The 16,173-nt window shown below is 57.5% G+C and overlaps 1 protein-coding gene across 2 annotated transcripts in view; it reads left to right on the top strand.

Moving 5' to 3' along the window:
* Window positions 1–16,167, top strand: part of IPO13 (importin 13) — a 22,107-nt gene extending 5,940 nt beyond the window's left edge. Inside the window, exons 2-19 of one of the 2 annotated variants that reach the window (XM_014939406.1) lie at window positions 633–773; window positions 933–1,074; window positions 2,148–2,314; window positions 2,697–2,817; window positions 3,125–3,272; window positions 3,441–3,622; window positions 4,483–4,509; window positions 5,261–5,395; window positions 5,629–5,772; window positions 6,188–6,268; window positions 6,871–7,008; window positions 7,097–7,193; window positions 9,071–9,123; window positions 15,063–15,129; window positions 15,297–15,355; window positions 15,476–15,565; window positions 15,719–15,900; window positions 16,022–16,167. In XM_014939406.1, the coding sequence (XP_014794892.1) occupies window positions 633–773; window positions 933–1,074; window positions 2,148–2,314; window positions 2,697–2,817; window positions 3,125–3,272; window positions 3,441–3,622; window positions 4,483–4,509; window positions 5,261–5,395; window positions 5,629–5,772; window positions 6,188–6,268; window positions 6,871–7,008; window positions 7,097–7,193; window positions 9,071–9,123; window positions 15,063–15,129; window positions 15,297–15,355; window positions 15,476–15,565; window positions 15,719–15,900; window positions 16,022–16,121 (2,074 nt within the window). In that variant the 3' untranslated portion in view covers window positions 16,122–16,167. The remainder of the gene's footprint in view (window positions 1–632; window positions 774–932; window positions 1,075–2,147; window positions 2,315–2,696; window positions 2,818–3,124; window positions 3,273–3,440; window positions 3,623–4,482; window positions 4,510–5,260; window positions 5,396–5,628; window positions 5,773–6,187; window positions 6,269–6,870; window positions 7,009–7,096; window positions 7,194–9,070; window positions 9,124–15,062; window positions 15,130–15,296; window positions 15,356–15,475; window positions 15,566–15,718; window positions 15,901–16,021) is intronic. The other variant, XM_014939404.1, reaches the window with a different exon arrangement.
* The last annotated feature ends 6 nt before the right edge of the window (window positions 16,168–16,173 follow it).

The raw sequence follows: 16,173 nt of genomic DNA, 5'->3' as shown, positions 1-16,173 counted from the left end.
GGGGGGGACGTGCTGTAGGGCCAGCATCCTCCCTGGGCAGGAGTTCCCCCAAGGGTGGCTGCCCACTTCAGCCAGCCAGGAAGCACAGTCTAGATGTGCCCGTGCTGGAGAGTCGTGAAGCTTCCCATCAGCAGTTCTGGATGTCCTCATGCAGAGCTGAGGAGCACGGGCTGCAAGCATGGCGAAAAGACCCCATGGGTCTGCCTTTGCTGCCATTCTCCTGCTCCCTGTCCCCACCGACGCTGTAGCACGTGGGCACAGCTCCCTCGGAGCTGGTCATGGTGGTGACAATTTAGTGCTGCTGGGGTGCAGCAGGTTTGGGCAGGCAGAGGCAGATGCCCACACCGTGGTGCAGTGAGGGATTTGCACAGAGCCAACGGCTGCTGGCTCGGCCCTTCTCTTTGCTTGCAGAGGCTCCACTGTACCTGGGGCTTCAGCTTTTATCCTGGTGCCACAGGCTGGGAGGAGAGTCCCTTTAAGTGGTGCAGGTTCGTGGATGTCCCGTTGCACAAAGCAGCCTTCCAGCAGGGAAAGGTGGGCAGGAGCCCTGGGAGAGCGTCAGGAGGGATGGAGGCCGTGGCAGTTGGTGCCGGTGAGGCAATGCCCAGCACTGATTCAGGCTGTGCTTGCAGGTACGTGAACACCCTCCTGAAGCTTATTCCCCCCGTGCTGGGGCTCCAAGAGCAGCTGCGCCAGGCAGTCCAGAGCGGGGACATGGAGACATCGCATGGGATCTGCCGTATCGCTGTCGCCTTGGGGGAGAACCACTCCCGGTGAGTGCTGGGGGTGGTCTCTAGGAGAAGGAATGAGCTTGGAGCAGCCCACTGTTCCCCTTCATCCAGGACCTGTCCTGCACATGGTGATGTGTGTCAGGGCAGAGGAGCCAGGCTTGTAGAGGTGGTGCCGCCCTGACCGTACTCTCTGCTCCTCAGGGCCCTCCTGGACCAGGTGGAGCACTGGCAGAGCTTCCTGGCCCTGGTCAACATGATCATGTTCTGCACCGGCATCCCTGGGCACTACCCCGTCAACGAAACCACCAGCTCCTTGACACTCACCTTCTGGTACACGCTGCAGGTCAGTGGCCATCATGGGGCAGCCTGCCCAGATCCTGCACTCCAGGCAGGGATGGAGGCACCGTTGTGCAGGGCCTGGGGGTCTCACCTGGCTGTGTTTGGTCCATGGGGATTTCTGATGCCCCGACTCCTCACTTTGCACTCACAGCTGCCACAGGGCACATACATCAGAAGTGCTGGCCCCTTGGCTTGCTTTTTACACCCCCGGTCTTCTTTGGAAGTCTGAGGCAGCCTTTAAGGGACTCGTTAACATAACTAATTAAAACTTCATGCTAATTTATGCTTTTTTCCAGCAGCAGACCTGGTTGTTTAGCTCCTTGCTGCATGGCTACACCGGCAGCAGGCAGGGAGGAGGGCGTGTGCTGGGCTTACTGCGGGCTAGACCCTGCTGCCACAGCAGTGGTGGTCTCTCGGAGGAGGAACGAGAGGGCTGGGGGCTGTTATTGTCTGCCCAGCACGGGGTCCATCTCCCAGGGCCAGTGTTCCCTGTGCCAACAGCAGCTCTGCCACGTCCTGCTCTATTTTTAGCCACCGTTCATCCCCCCAGCTCCCTTCCTCCGCAATCCGGTGCGGCGTGGCTGAGCGTGGGCAGGCAGGGGGGCGATGTCGGCGCTGTGCTGGCAGCTCCTCTGCTGTGTGGGGCTGGGCCGAGGCTCCCGCCTCCCCTCACTGCTTCTCCAGATGGATATGAGGATAGGGATGCAGGCAGGAGAGCGCTGTGCTCCCCGGACACCCATCCCAGCCTGCCTCGTGGGGCATACGTGCTCCTGATGCAGGCCTGCTCCCGAGGCTTCGACATAGCAAGGCAGTGCCACCCCACTGAGATTGTGCTGTTCTCAAATGCCTAAGGGTCCACCCAGCTGCTGGGGCTTCTGGTATCTTGCCTCCAAATAATGATGCTGCTGCACAAGGGCTCAGCGTCAAGTGGACTTTGGGGAGCTGAAAGTGCAGCCTCTGAAGCATGACAGGTGCCACCAGCCCTGGGAGATGCCCATGAGCACCCCATGCAGCAGGCATGCAGGCTCTGTTTTCTTTCCCCTGCAATGCTTGATGTATTCTTTCTCCTGCCACCAGGATGACATCCTCTCCTTCGAGCCGGACAAGCAGGCTGTGTACCAGCAGGTCTACAGGCCTGTCTACTTCCAGCTGGTGGATGTGCTGCTGCACAAAGCCCAGTTCCCCTCTGATGAGGAGTATGGCTTCTGGTCTTCGGATGAGAAGGAGCAGTTTCGGATATACAGGTACAGCTGGGAGGTTTGGGTTTGCTCGTCAGGTGCTCCCTGGAGCCTGAGCACCACAGTGGGGTGGAAGGAACCGTGCTTGGTGGAACACCATGCTCTTGTTCCTCCTTGGAGACCCAAGGAGGGACATGGAGGAGATTCCTTCCACTAAGAGCTGTTTTGGCTGTGGTGTTGATATGGAAACGAGCTGGTGGTTTTGGCATGGCACCAGTTGCCCTACCTGGGAAGCCCTGGGAGCACTCGATGTTGGGCTGGGGCAGTGTCCTTGTGCAGGCAGCACCTGCACCCTGCCTGGCAGTGGGAGGGGAAGTAACGTGGCCATGCATGGAGTGCTTTGTAGGGGATGGGAACAGTGTTTGGAGACCCTCCATGTTCTCTGCAGGGTGGACATCTCTGACACTCTGATGTATGTGTATGAGATGCTGGGTGCTGAGCTCCTGAGCAGCCTCTATGACAAATTGGGACGTCTCCTGACCAACACAGAGCAGCCATCCACGTGGCAGGTGAGTGAGGGGACCTGGGTGCCAGGCTGATGGCTGCCAGCCCCTCAGGGACCTATCCTTGCCACAGGGTTTTGAGAACAAAGGGACACGATAGAGGCAAGGAGCATGACCACCTTGCCAGCACACATGCAGGCTTTCTGGTGTCTGCTTGAAGGAGGAACAGGACTTTTTCAGCCTCCTTGTCCCTAGTGCTGCCTGGGGACCAGCCTCTTCTGCCACTGTGACGGGGTCTGAGCTAGTGCCTGGGGCTGGGGTGGGCATCAGGGGTCAGCGCGTGGCTCTGATGGTGTCTCTCCCACCCTCGCAGCACACGGAGGCCTTGCTCTACGGCTTCCAGTCCATTGCCGAGACCATTGACGTGAACTACTCCGACGTGGTGCCGGGGCTGATCGGCCTCATTCCCCGGATCAGCATCAGTAACGTGCAGCTTGCCGACACCGTCATGTTCACTATCGGTGAGGGCTTTGCTCGTGGGCAGGCTGGGCTGGGGAGGGGGGGCAGCCCCTCTGAGACCGCTCCTGCCCGGCAATATCAGTGGTGAAAAGCAAAGCTGAGCATCCCGGGACACGGGGAGCAAGAGCCTGTGGCACAGCCCTGAAGTCTGATCCCGTGTGTGTGCGCAGGGGCCCTGTCGGAGTGGCTGGCTGATCACCCCGTCATGATTAACAACGTGCTGCCGCTGGTGCTCCAAGCCTTGGGCAACCCCGAGCTCTCCATCTCCAGCGTCTCCACCCTGAAGAAGATCTGCCGGGAGTGCAAGTACGACCTGCCACCCTATGCTGCCAACATTGTCGCCGTGTCACAGGTAGGAGCAGGATGCAGCTGGACGTGTGGTGGTGAGCTGGGATGTGCTCTGGATACACACCCTTCCCTCTGAAAGGATCAGGGCAGGGAGACACAAAACAGCAGCTCAGGGCATCTTGCTTAACATGGGGGGCTTGTCTGTCCTGATCCTTGGCCAGAAGACCCAGGTGGCAGACCCTGCTGTGAATGCAGAAATGGCAGGCAGTGGCAGGCACGACTACTGAGGGATCTACTGGGGTTGCACTTAGGGTGTCCATCCTTTCCCCAGGGCTTTGTTTGCCTTGCTGGGAACAGCATCCTGCCAGCTCTGCACCTGCCAGGCAGCTGGTGCTGCTGATGAGCATATTGCGGGGCATCCTGGTGTTCAAGCCAGGATGGAGACTGAGCAGCTTGTCCCATGGTTCTTTCTTGGCTCTCAAGATCTGGGGCAGATGGGGTTCAGGGTCCCGAGGCACTAGGAGGAGGGCTGGGCTTGGCCAAGGTGCCAGGGTGTGCATGGGAGCAGAGAGTGCCTGGTGGATGGAGGGAAAGAGTTGCTGCTTTTAGAGCCTGAGGGGCTCTGAACTGGAGTAAGAAAGCCCTGGCTGAGGTTGGCTTCTCAAGCAGTCCTGCTGCAGAGCCTGTCCAAGCCAGGGGGTCCCCTCATTGGGTGGCTGAGTGGGGTGGCTCAGGGAAGAGCTTATCAGGGGACAAGAATTTTGCTCCGTGCCTGTGATGGGTTGTGGGGGAGTGCGTGCTGCTTGTCTGTGACCACACGGGTCTTTGTTGTCTTGACCTCCTGCGTCAATCCTGCCTCCTGGAAGGGAAAGGTCTTTCTACACCACTCACCCTCCTTTTCCTCTTTCCTTCTCCCTTTGGCAGGAGGTGTTGATGAAGCAGATTCACAAGGTAAGAGGAGTGGGCTCGCGCTTCTGGCTGGTTGTGCTTGCCCCCACGCCCCTTAGTTGTCCTTAGCTGAAAACACGAGGGGTGCCATCGTGAGTTGGGCTGTCCCAAGGGAAGAGCTCAGCACTGCAGCCAGCTTGGGCAGGGTCAGGAGTACCTGCTGGCTGCCTCTCGCTGTGCTGCTGTGCTCCCACTGCATGCGCTCTGGGGTCACACTGTGGGTATGTCCCCATAGAGAGGGAAAACCTCAGGGAGGCTTAACTCCAGCAGTTCCCAGTCCCTCCAAGCCCAAGGATGCCAAGACAGCAGACATGTCTTCAAGAGGAAAAAGAAGGGAGATTAGCATGGGGACAGAGCCCAGGCTGTGCCTGTGACCAGGAGAGGGTGGGACTCTTGACCCCGTAGGTGCTCAGACAGGTCTGTCCAAAGTGGGGGTGAGCTGAGGGAAGGGTGAGTGGTGCCAGCACAGAGGTCTCTTGGGCACCAACTGGTCTTGCCATGGTGGGTTGCTGGGAAGAGGCCAGGTGCTAGTGGCAGAGTGCCTGTTCCCTGGGCTCTGCTGTGATGGTAGGGAGCTGCCCCTCTCCACTACGAGATGCACTGAGGGTGTCCCAGATAGAGCAGCTCAGGAGCTGCTCCTTGCTGGGGTCCTGGCTGTGCTGCCTGGGCCTCTGGCAGCTGCATTAGCTAATATGTGTGTGGTAGGACGGCAGGCTGGGCGGTGACCTGCCCTGTTGTGTCTCTTCTGTCCCAGACGAGCCAGTGCATGTGGCTGATGCAGGCTCTTGGTTTCCTGCTCTCTGCACTGCAAGTGGAGGAGATCCTGAAGAACCTGCACTCCCTGATCACCCCCTACATCCAGCAGCTGGAAAAGCTGGCTGATGAAACGGTGAGTGCCCTCGTGCTACCTCCATCCAGAAGTGACTTCTCCTGCTGGCTGTAGCCCTGGGCTGATTGATGTATAAGCAGCACTCTTGAATGTGGGCTCAAGCGAGAGCACAGTGCAGGGAATCCCTCTCTGGCACTTTGCCTCTGCAGTCCTGGTTCTTCAGGATCCCAAAGGCATGACTGTGATTGAGCAGCGCAGTGTGTGTCATGCTTTGACTTCATTTTCCCTGGCAGCCCAATCCCTCCAACAAGCTGGCCATCATCCACATCCTGGGCCTGCTCTCCAACCTCTTCACCACCCTCGACATCAGCCACCATGATGACGACCACGAAAGCACCGAGGTCAAGAAACTGCCAGTGCAGCAAGGACCCAACCCAGTGAGTAGCACAGTAGCTTGAGGCTCTTTGCCACAGCCTGGCCAAAGCCTTGCTATTCACTGCTGGTGCCAGGAGAGGGGGGTTAATGGGGAATGTAGTGTGTACCATGAAGAGGGCAGTGTTGGTGCATCCCAGCTAAAACAACTCTTTCAGCTCATTCCACCGCTCCTGAGGTGGGCAGAGGTGACCTGCAGGATTCCTCTTGGCTGGGTGCTGCTCTGCAGGACAGCCTGGACGCTGCCTGCCAGCTGTGAGCTGTGCCAGGCTGCTTCAGCAGGGAAGAAAGCTGCCCAGCTTTGGAGAGGGGAGGGGGGCAGTGGTGCCTGAAGGTTTGAGTCTGGGCCATGCTGAGTCTTGAACCTCCTCTTCCCAGTGCTGTGAGGGCCAATTCTTCAGTGCCTCTTCTTCCTTACAGGTGGTGGTGGTTCTGCAGCAAGTCTTCCAGCTCATACAGAAGGTCCTCAGCAAGTGGCTCAATGATGCCCAGGTGGTGGAGGTAACCAGGCTCCTCCTGAGTACTGCCTGCAGCTCTGCCCGTCCTTGCTGACCTGAACTGGGGACAGCAAAGGACAGACTCTGGGTGGTGCTGCTTACCTGTTTGTTGTAGGCAATTCCACCTCCCTTTAATAGAGGTGTCTTTCTGGGTTGTCCAGACCCATGCTGCTTGCTGTCACCAGCAGCATCCAGCCATTCTTGTCTCTCTTGTGCCTTCATCAGCTCTGTTCCTCTCCAGTTAGGGAGGCCCTGCTATCAGCAGGGAGATGGGATCAACTGAACGCTTGTGTTCCCTCAGGGGAGAGCTCTGCTCTGGCCTGGAAATATGTGGTCTGGTTTTTCTCCAGTTCTCTCAGTCCAGTAATGCCCACTTGCAGCATCCCACCAGCCACTCTTACCTCGGCACTCCAGGGGCCTTCCTGCAGTAGTGGGAAGGGTGTTTCCTGGTGTTGGGGACCATCCTGTGCTGCAGGGCAGGGTGCCAGTAGCAGCGCAGGTCTGAGCCTTCTGCCTGGCTGGTCCCCATCCACATTGCCAGCTCCTCCCTCCCTTGGGAAGAGGTCTCCTGACATGGTTGCTCACATGGGCCCTCTTCTCCCACAGTCCGTCTGTGCCATCTTCGAGAAGTCCGTGAAGACCCTCCTGGATGATTTTGCCCCCATGGTGCCTCAGCTGTGCGAGATGCTGGGACAGATGTACAGCACCATCCCCCAGGCCTCTGCCATCGACCTCACCCGGCAGGTACGGAGCCACGCTCGGGGCAGGGGCTGCCTCTCCCTGGGGGCACGCAGGGCCAGTAGCAGCTTCAGTCCTTCTCTCTCTCTTGCAGCTGGTTCACATCTTTGCCCATGAGCCTGCCCACTTCCCTCCCATCAAGGCCCTCTTCTTGCTCGTTACCTCAGTCACGCTGACCCTCTTCCAGCAAGGTACGTGGGATTAACTCTTCTTCACGCTGGGGCTGTTGTCAGGCTGTTGCATGCACAGAGTCTGGAGGCGTCTTACCAGGAATGGCTGTTTTCACTCCTAGCTAAGCTAATGGGGCCATCTCTGTTTCTTGGATTCATCCCAACCCCTGGAAGGTGGGTACCTTCCCTGCAGGGCAGCAGAAGCAGGGAACCCCTGGGCGAGACTGCGGACTGCCGTGACAGCACGGCTTCTGCAGCAGGGCTGGGCATTGTGTGCTGCAAGGGTCGAGCCGGAGCTCCAGTCCTGCTTAGCAGGGAGGCTGTGCTCCCCAGGAGGTCCCGGGGCTCCTTCTAAGGCCAGTAGAGCTCATAGTGGCCAGGAATCAAGCCCTTGTACGAGCAGGAGGATGTATATGTGAGCATCTGGGAATCGACCTTCTCAGAGTCACTGCTGGCCACCGAGTCACTGCTGTGATGCTGAGGATGCTGGCATCCTCCCACCGGGCAGGGGCCCCTCTTCGGCTTGCTGCCCGCTCTACAGAAAGCGAATGGGGTTAGGACAGGCCCCTCCACACCATGGCTCCCCTCAGCCTCTTGGTGACTTGCCCCATGTACCTTGGAGCTGCTGGTTCTGGTCCTTCAGCACCTCTCTGTGTGGTCCCCAAGGGGTCTTGTCCTTTGCTCACAGCCAGGTGCTGGGTAGGTTGATGCCTCCCCCCCCAGTACAAGGCTCAGAGCTCTCTAGAGAGGTGGGGGAGGCTTGAGGACCCCAGGTTCATCATCACGCCATGGTCCGAGCAAATCCCGCTGCTCTGAGGTGTCACTGGGGTCAGTGGCAAGTGAGCCGGGCTCATCTGGACATCACGTCCCTGCTTCCCCCAGCAGCGTGTGGATGTGTCTACGCTGGAAACCCTCTTGGCTTGGCGCCCAGGGAGGCGGCGATGCCTCCGGGCAGCAGCAGGGGCATGTCTGCAGGAGGAAAGGGGAGGGGACAGAGCCCGAGCTGTGCCAACACTTGGATGTGAGCTTTGCTCAGGCAAGCAGCCGTCCAGCTCGGTGTGTGCCCAGGACTGTGTGCTCCCACCCACCCTTTGGGTCCCCTTTGGTGGGCAGTCAGCCCTGAGCAGGGTGAGCCCCTTCTGCTGAGCCCACGGGTGGCAGGAGAGGGGGTGACGCGTGACCCCGCAGGGGCCGAGACACATCTGTGCACAGATGCCAAGGTAGGGCGAGTGGTGCTGGCATGGAGATCTCTGGGCACCCAGCTGGTCTCTCCCAGGAGGATGATCTGGAGGAGACCTCCGGGAGGGTCCAGGATGCAGGGTCTCGGAGAGCATCTGGGAATGGGGTGGGAGGGCAACTGTGCCAGGGGCTCCTGAGCAGCTGGTGCTGGTGACAAGCATGTGCACGCCTGAGCCCGGCTGGGCCTGTCAAGCATTTGCTGAGGTGTTGTCGTTCACTTGCAGTTATCTTCCAGGACCAAACGGTGCTCTGAAGACACCCGCTCAGTCCCCATAGTGCAAAAGCTCTAATTCTCCTTGGGGAGATGGTGCCCAGCTAGCCCCTGCTCCTCCTCCTCCTCCTCTTCCTCCCCAAGGACACAAAGATTTCCTCCTTGGCTCTGCAGCACCCAGGTGCTAGCTGGAGACCCTGGGGCTTCAGACCCTTTTCTTTGCAGTTTCTTTCTGTTCTTGGGTTCTCCAAGTTTCATGATTTTTTGTATGTTTTGTTTCTTTAACTTGCTTCAAGCTGCTCATGTTGCCCATCCCCTTCCCCACACACCCCTCCTCCCTTACACTCCTGTTTTCACTTGTAAATTCTTTCTGTATCACATAACTATATGATGTTGAGTTGCTGTTTGTATGATTTTTCTCTTAAGTTACATCTTTATTATATTTTAGGGCCCAGGGATCATCCTGATATTGTTGATTCATTTATGCAACTCCTGGCACAGGTGTGTTTTAGTTTCTTATTCATTCACTTTCTGTTCTCTCTCTTTCTCTTTTTAATTCAATTTAAACCTATTTTTAGCTTTCTGTTGACAACGTTTTTTTCCTTTTAGTTGAATATCGAGTTTCTCCATCTGTTTCCGTGGAAGTTGAAAACAAAACATTCTCCTTTAGTTCTGGGTTTGCACCATCCCCAGGGCAGTGCCCTCCTCCGCAGGGCAGTCTCCAGCTGCCACCACCCCCTCGCCTTGCCGAAGCGGGGCACTCGGGGCTGCTGCTGCTGCTGCTGCCACCCTCGAGTGACAGACAAATTAGAGCATTAAGCAGATGCTTTCCAACCCATTTACCTGCCCTGTGATGGGTCCTCCAGAGCGGGGATGGGCTGAGCTGGCTGCCTTGCCCCGGGACCCTGCCCACAGTAGCAGGCAGCTGCTGGGGTCTGGCTCTGAGCAATGTGCTTGTGATGGCTTCTTGGACCTGCCAAGGTGCCACGCTGTCTCCCACCCTGGTAGCCTCTCGGGGCGGCGGTGGCAGTGGCAGCTCAGGAACGCTCTTGTGCCCATCCGTCTCGGTGGCACGCGGGGACGGTTTGCGTCGGCGTGACGGGGGCCACAGGCTGGCTCACGGGGCTGGCACTTGTGGTCACCACTGGTGGTGGGCTTGATTTCTGTAATGGTGAGTCCTTTGACTATGTGTGCTGGCCTGGTGGCTGTGCCCAGGCAGCTGCCAGAGCTGTGACCATCCTACCCTTGCTACAGCCCAGGAAAGGTGCCTGGCATGTCTGGGTGCTGAGCCATCAGCCCCCCTCTGATTGCAACTTGGCCCATGTGTGGGTCTTACAGAGTTGGAGTGGGCGAGGAGGCCGCACCTCGCCCCCAGTCAAGTTCTGCTCCCCAGGAGTCTCACCTTGACACCTCAGATCCCACTGAGACCCACTGCATCTCACAAGCAGCATTTTCTTCCCTGCTTTTGGTCTTGAAAACATAATTGAGCTTATCAGAAAGCATTTGCAACTTTTGCCGATGCCAGTTTTGGGAGCTGTGACCTTTTAATAAGGGTTTTGAACATGATGGGTGGATCAGTGGATGGGGGTCTGTGTGTGAGGTTCATGGAGGCGTCCTCCTTGCTGCTCAGCAGGTTGGGAGGAGCTCCACTCAAGCATGGTGCCCAGTTTGGGGCACAACATTTCTGTAGATACAGAGCAGAGAGCACAGAGAAAAGCACCTAGGGAGATGACACATGGTAAGGAAGAAAGGCTGATGGGAGCCTGAGGAGCTGCATGAGTCTTGGGGTGTGTAAAAGGTAATGCCACAGTTGGAGGTGAAAACCTCTTTTCCGTTCTCCTCAAGTGGGACAAACAGTAACAGCAGGAAATCATGGAAAAGGATGCAGGTTAGGCAATAGGAGATCTTCCTAAGAGCACAGGGAAGCACTGGAAGGTCATTTGGGAGCTGCTGTTGCTTGGACGGCTTGAAGGGACTCAACAAGTGTATTGCTCCTGAAGGGCAGGTAGAGGTGGTCCTGCTGGGTGGGTAGGGGATTAGGTGGCCCCGAGAGACTCTTCCAAGGCTGCTTGTTTCTTTGGTAAGTGCTGAGTTTCTCTGTGGCTTGGGGTCCTTCTCTGCGCCTGGTCATGGCATGTTTGTGCTCTCTTGGAGAGAAAAGTGCAACTGTGATGGACCTTCACAGGGTGTGCTGTGAGAACAGCCACCACCCGTCCCCACTGCTGGGAAGCTGTTCCATGCAGGATCTGCAGGCAGTGCTGGGGCAGTGTGCTGGCAGCTGGCTCAGTCTCCAGTGTGCCGATCTCCAGACAGGCTGTGTCCTTCAGAGATCCTGCTGCACGAGCAGCTCAGAGGCTCCTGCTTCTGTGGTTGCTCTGTCTAGGATCATTGTGAGGCGTCTGGCATTGTGCTGCCAGCCTGCCACCATCCATAGCTACTCAAGACCTGATGTTTTCCAGGCCATTTTCTTCCAGCAACCCCACAAAGGATTCCATCCCCATCCTCTCTCCTCATGTACAGGCCTTGTTTCAAGGTCTCCCCCTTTTTCTGGCTTGCCCCTCTTCCCAGACTGGCAGGGTGCTTTGAAACCCACCAAGAAATGGCCTTGCTGTCCCTCCTGGTTCCTTGCTCTCAGGATTTCAGGAGCTGTCTGATGGCAAAGATGTGTCCAGCCTCTCCTCTTCCAGAGGACCATGCTCTGCAGTGATGCTGTTCAGCATTTGTAAATCCAAGGATTAAAGTTTGAGAGAACTGCAGATCTCTTCAGATCCAATTTTGATGTGGCAGGGGCTGTGTTTTTATTCCAGCCTGCTCTGCCTGCAGAGCCTTTGGCCAAGTAATGCATCTTCCAGAGCAGCACTGAGTTTGGACCCAAGAGTGTGTCGAAGTGTGGAGACTTTCCCACTTCCCTGACCGTCTGCTGCTGTGGTTGATCACCTTGGTGGAAATGTATCATCTTCCCTGTTTCAGATTTGTCTGGTTTCTCCTTGCAGGTAGTGGTTTTGTCCTCTCCCTCTGCCAGCAAGTACTCTCCTACCTTCTGATAACTCAAAAGCTCCTACCTAATACCTACACATCAGGCCTCTGTCAGCAGCACATGGGGAGCCGTCTCTCTGTGTAACAGGATTTCAGTTGACTTTACAATATATTTATTTGAGTTTGGTTGCAGCCCATGAGACTGCCCAGTTGGTGCAGCCGATCATTTTGCCAGCATGCTGACTGGTAATCTTCTCTTGGCGATGGCTGGCTGGTCAGGAGAGCGTGCTGGCTTCAACCAAATGCCTTACGGATGCTGGAGGCCCTGGAGTTACTGTTACTACTCAAAGCTAAGTGTAAAATAACCAGACTGCTGTAAGGCTGCATGGAGTGGTGCTGGCACCCTTTGCAGTTACGTCTGCCCCCAGATGCTCCCCTCCCACCTCCACTGTGTGCTGGGAATGGTGCAGAGCATTGCTGATGCTGTCCTCAAAATGGGCTGCAGGGCTCAGTGCCACCCAGGCAGGGTGCCGAGGACCACACAGCCATGGCAGCTGGGGCTTGCACCCAGGTCTGCATCTGCAAACCCAGGCAGGAGGTTGTGGTGTTGGGTGCTCTCGGCGGCTCCCTGGCCAATGGGTATCACTAGTGTGCATGCTCCAGGTTGCAGATAAGCATTTGGGGCTCTCCAGCCTGCCTCCCCACTGGTGGCTGCGGGCACATTCACCCACCCTGGCAGGGCTTCACACTGGCATGGACGTTGGGAGCGCTGTGGTGACCTTTCCTGACTGGGAGCCGAGGGACAGACTGGGCAAGCAGGGCCTTGCCAATCAGAAGATCTTCTGTGATGACCCAGTCACCGCTGTGGCTCCCTCCCTTCTTGGTCTGGTCCAGGCTGCACACAGCAGTCTTTGAGATCTCCACCGTGCCTGATCCAGCCAGAGCCATGGAGGTGGAGGAGCTGATTGCTCCTCCCTGCTCCTGGTGCCTGGCCAAGCTCATGAGCTCTTTCCAAAGGTGAAGGCTCCGCTCCACCAGGTGCATGAGTTGGGAAGAGGTGGTGGTGACGGACACAAAGACTTGATCTGTTTGTTTTGGAAAGCTGCATGAACTGGCTGTGCAGCCCTCCACTGTCCCTTGGTGCTGGAGGCGTGGGGTTTGGTGTCCCTTCCATGCTTGCCCACCTCTGAAGAGCAGGGCACAGAAGAGCCTGTTCTGAAGACCTGTCTGGGGGGTCTCCCAGCTGCTGTGGAGAAGAACCCGACATCCTTTCTGTGCCAGCCTGCAGGATAGCCCTTGCTGAAGAGCCAATGCCAACCTCTGCAGCGGCTGCTGCAGCAGAGGATGTGGGGGGACGTTTGAAAGCATTTAAAGACCTGTCCCCATCCTAGAACATGTGAGGAGAGCTGCTCTGGTAGGAGATGGGAAGGACAGGCTGGCAGTAAGAGGCCCCAGAGTTGGAACAGGGTTTCTCCTGCTTAGAAAGCACAGCTGGCCCTACCTGGTGCCACTTGCTAATGGGAGAAGCTCCACAGGCCTCCATCTCATGGGGGTAAAAAGCATCTCTGTCTACAATAGGTGCACATGTGTGCTGAGGTTGGGCTTGCACTCTGCAGTCTCTTGGTGGAGGTGTCCTATGGGAAGGAGCCCTCCCAATATTGGCACGCTTTCCTCCATGGCACGGATGGCGTGAGGAGCAGATGCTGCAGTGAGTCTGCAGGAGAGCTTGGTGGGGTCTGCCTGCCATGGGTCTGGTTTGGCTGGGAGAAGCACCCTGCAGGTAGGTGGCAACCTGAGCATGTTGGATGACTCCTGTGCCAGCTGAACAGTCTTGCAACTCACAGGACAGGTTAACACCAGCCCCTTGGACAGGCAGGGTAGAGGGACCTGCAGCTGGGTGATATCATGGGGGCCAGCTGCCCTCGAGCAGCGTGCTGCTGGGCTAGAGGCTTGTGGTCACCGCTCTGGATCCCACACCAGGGCCCAGGGGAGGTAGTCCCCCTTGGCTAAAACTGCAAGGTCTCTTGTTCATCTGGTATGGGGCTGACTACTCGGCAGCAGCCACGATGAGTGGATGTGTTTCTAAACCATTGCCCAGGCACTGGCTAGCCTTCTGATGGTGCTAGTACGTCAGGAGGGATGGTGCACAGTGTCTGTATATACACACAAATGGGTAAAATGTGGCCCCTGATTGTCCTCGTGAAGGTCTCTGCTTGTATCTTGCAGGGAAGCAGGTCCCTCCAATTGTGCTATCTCAGCCTGGTACAGTGATGCCTTCGGTGCCCAGATTTGAGTCCTTGCGTGTGATACAAAGACACAGAAAGGAGAGGGGCTAACCCTGAAAGCTGCTCCTCAGGTGCTTGGTCTCCAGCGTATGTTCTCTGCACTGGGCAGATGGCCATGTGCTTTCCCTGGAGAAGAAGGGGTGGGTGATAAATCCATTTTGCTCCAAGTAGAGACCATGGCTGTGGGCAGATGGCCATCCATCTTGGGTGCTGCTGGCTGAAAGCTGTCCCTGCTTTCATTCACAGGACCAGTCTTGGAGGACAGCAGTGGCCCTGCACACAGCAGGGCCACTCCAGTGCTGTGGCTGCTGTCCCCTGTGTCACAGTGAGAGCAGGGCAGGAGGCATGGCTGCTATCCCCAGTGCTGGCCCACAGTGGTGGCATGGTGGTCAGGGCATGGACATGGTCTCCTTACATAGTAGAGCTCGCTGTGGCAGGGCAGAAACCCTTCCCATGGAGTGGAAGGTGCAGACTGAAGCATCTCTGTCCACTAACTGCCCAGTGCCAGCACAGGGAGGACCGAGTCATTGCAAGGGGTGCCACAGCACAGCTCAGGGTGTCCCCAGCAGTAGTGTCTGACTCCCACAGAGGTTGTTGGAGTTCCTGTGAGACAGAAAAAGGTTTTCGGATCTCAGACTTGCTGCTCAGGAATAATGTTGGTATCGCCTTGTCACCTGTTCCCTGGAGCCCAAGCAGAGCAAGCTGCTGGTCCGGTCTGGGGTTACTGCTTGAACCAGTTGCTGTGACCCCAGGGACACCAGCATCTTCAAGAGGAGAGAAGCAAAGCAGACAGGTGGCTGGTCTCTGCTGGGCTGCATGTGGCTCCCCTTGTCCTGGGAGTGCTGCTGCTGCCTGGTCTGCTCTGATGGGACAAGAGACCTCTGTCCCATCACTGTGTCCAAAGTGTTTGTGTGTACACCGCCGTGGCATCTATCCTCAGGTCCTGGGGTCAGTGGTCCCTGAGTGTAGCAAACTGCCTGGCTGGTTGATTGACATTTTCTTGGGGGGGGTTGGAAAGTGATGGTTTCCTGCTGTACTGTGTGAATCTGCTGTGTACCGTGGGTGTGCCCAGGTAAGTGTGCATCCAGGCAGAGGTTGTCTGGGGCACCAGGTTCCTCGGAGGCTTCCTGGCTGCCTCTGCAGCGCGGGGTTTATGCTGCCTGTCTGTGTGCCTTGCAGGCTCTGAAAAGGAAGCCGGACCTTTTCCTGTGTAGCAACCTGGATGTCAAAGCAGTGTTTCAGTGTGGTGAGTACCAAGGGCATGGGTACAAGCTCCACATCGCTCTGTGGAGAAGCCAGCTCACTCCTCCTGTGGAGGTGGGCATGGCCCAGCCAGGGGCTGAGGAGCAGAGGGCTGATTTGGGGTGGTGTGGGGGTTTTCTGGCTGCTGACCTGAGCACTTTCTGCCCACAGGTGTCCTTTCACTTAAGTTCCCCGAGGCCCCAACGGTGAAAGCATCCTGTGGCTTTTTTGTGAGTATCATCAGGGCATCATACAGCCCCACCTGAGGGTGGGCAAGAGTGGGGTGACAGGTTGGACGAGGGGGTATGGAGCCCACTCCGGCACTGAGCGGGCTGGGCTGTGTGTTGCAGACAGAGCTGCTGCCCCGCTGCGGAGAGATCGCCCCGGTGGGACAGGTCGTGCATGAGAACGGCAAAGTCCTGCTGCAGGCAGTGCTGGAGGTGAGAGAGACACCAGGACCACAGGCTCCCCGGGCAGCTTTGGTCTCGGTTCCCCTGTGGAACAGAGCCTGGGGGACAGAGAGCCTGGCAGCGTGGGTGGGTACAGGCAGAGTGACGCCAGGGGCTCAGCAGGGTCTGTCTGCTCTGTGGCAGGGCGTTGGTGGCCAGGCTTCCCGCAGCCTCATGGATCACTTCGCAGAAATCCTCTTTGCCTTGAACAAGCACTGCTTCAGCTACCTGAGCATCTGGATCAAGGAGGCCATGCAGCAGGACGGCTTCCCCTCGGCCCGCGTCAGCCCCGAGCAGAAGGAGACCTTCAGCCAGCAGATCCTCAGGTTCGTGCATCCCTCCCTGTGGTGGCCGGTGCCCCGCATGCGGTGGGAATGAACCCCCCCCTCCCCTGCATGGCCCGGCCTGTCCCTCCTGCTTCATGTTTGTCCCTTCCCCCTGTCTTAGCAGAGAGCGTGTGAACAAGCGGCGAGTGAAGGAGATGGTGAAGGAGTTCACCCTGCTGTGCCGGGGGCTGCATGGCACGGAGTACACAGCAGACTACTGAGCACCTGGCCAGGACCGCGGACAATTTGCCTGGACCAGCTCTTCCCCGCAAG

Source organism: Calidris pugnax, unplaced genomic scaffold (genome assembly GCF_001431845.1).
Source record: "Calidris pugnax isolate Ruff unplaced genomic scaffold, ASM143184v1 scaffold18, whole genome shotgun sequence".
Taxonomy (NCBI): domain Eukaryota; kingdom Metazoa; phylum Chordata; class Aves; order Charadriiformes; family Scolopacidae; genus Calidris; species Calidris pugnax.
This window is presented reverse-complemented; position numbering and strand designations above follow the sequence as displayed.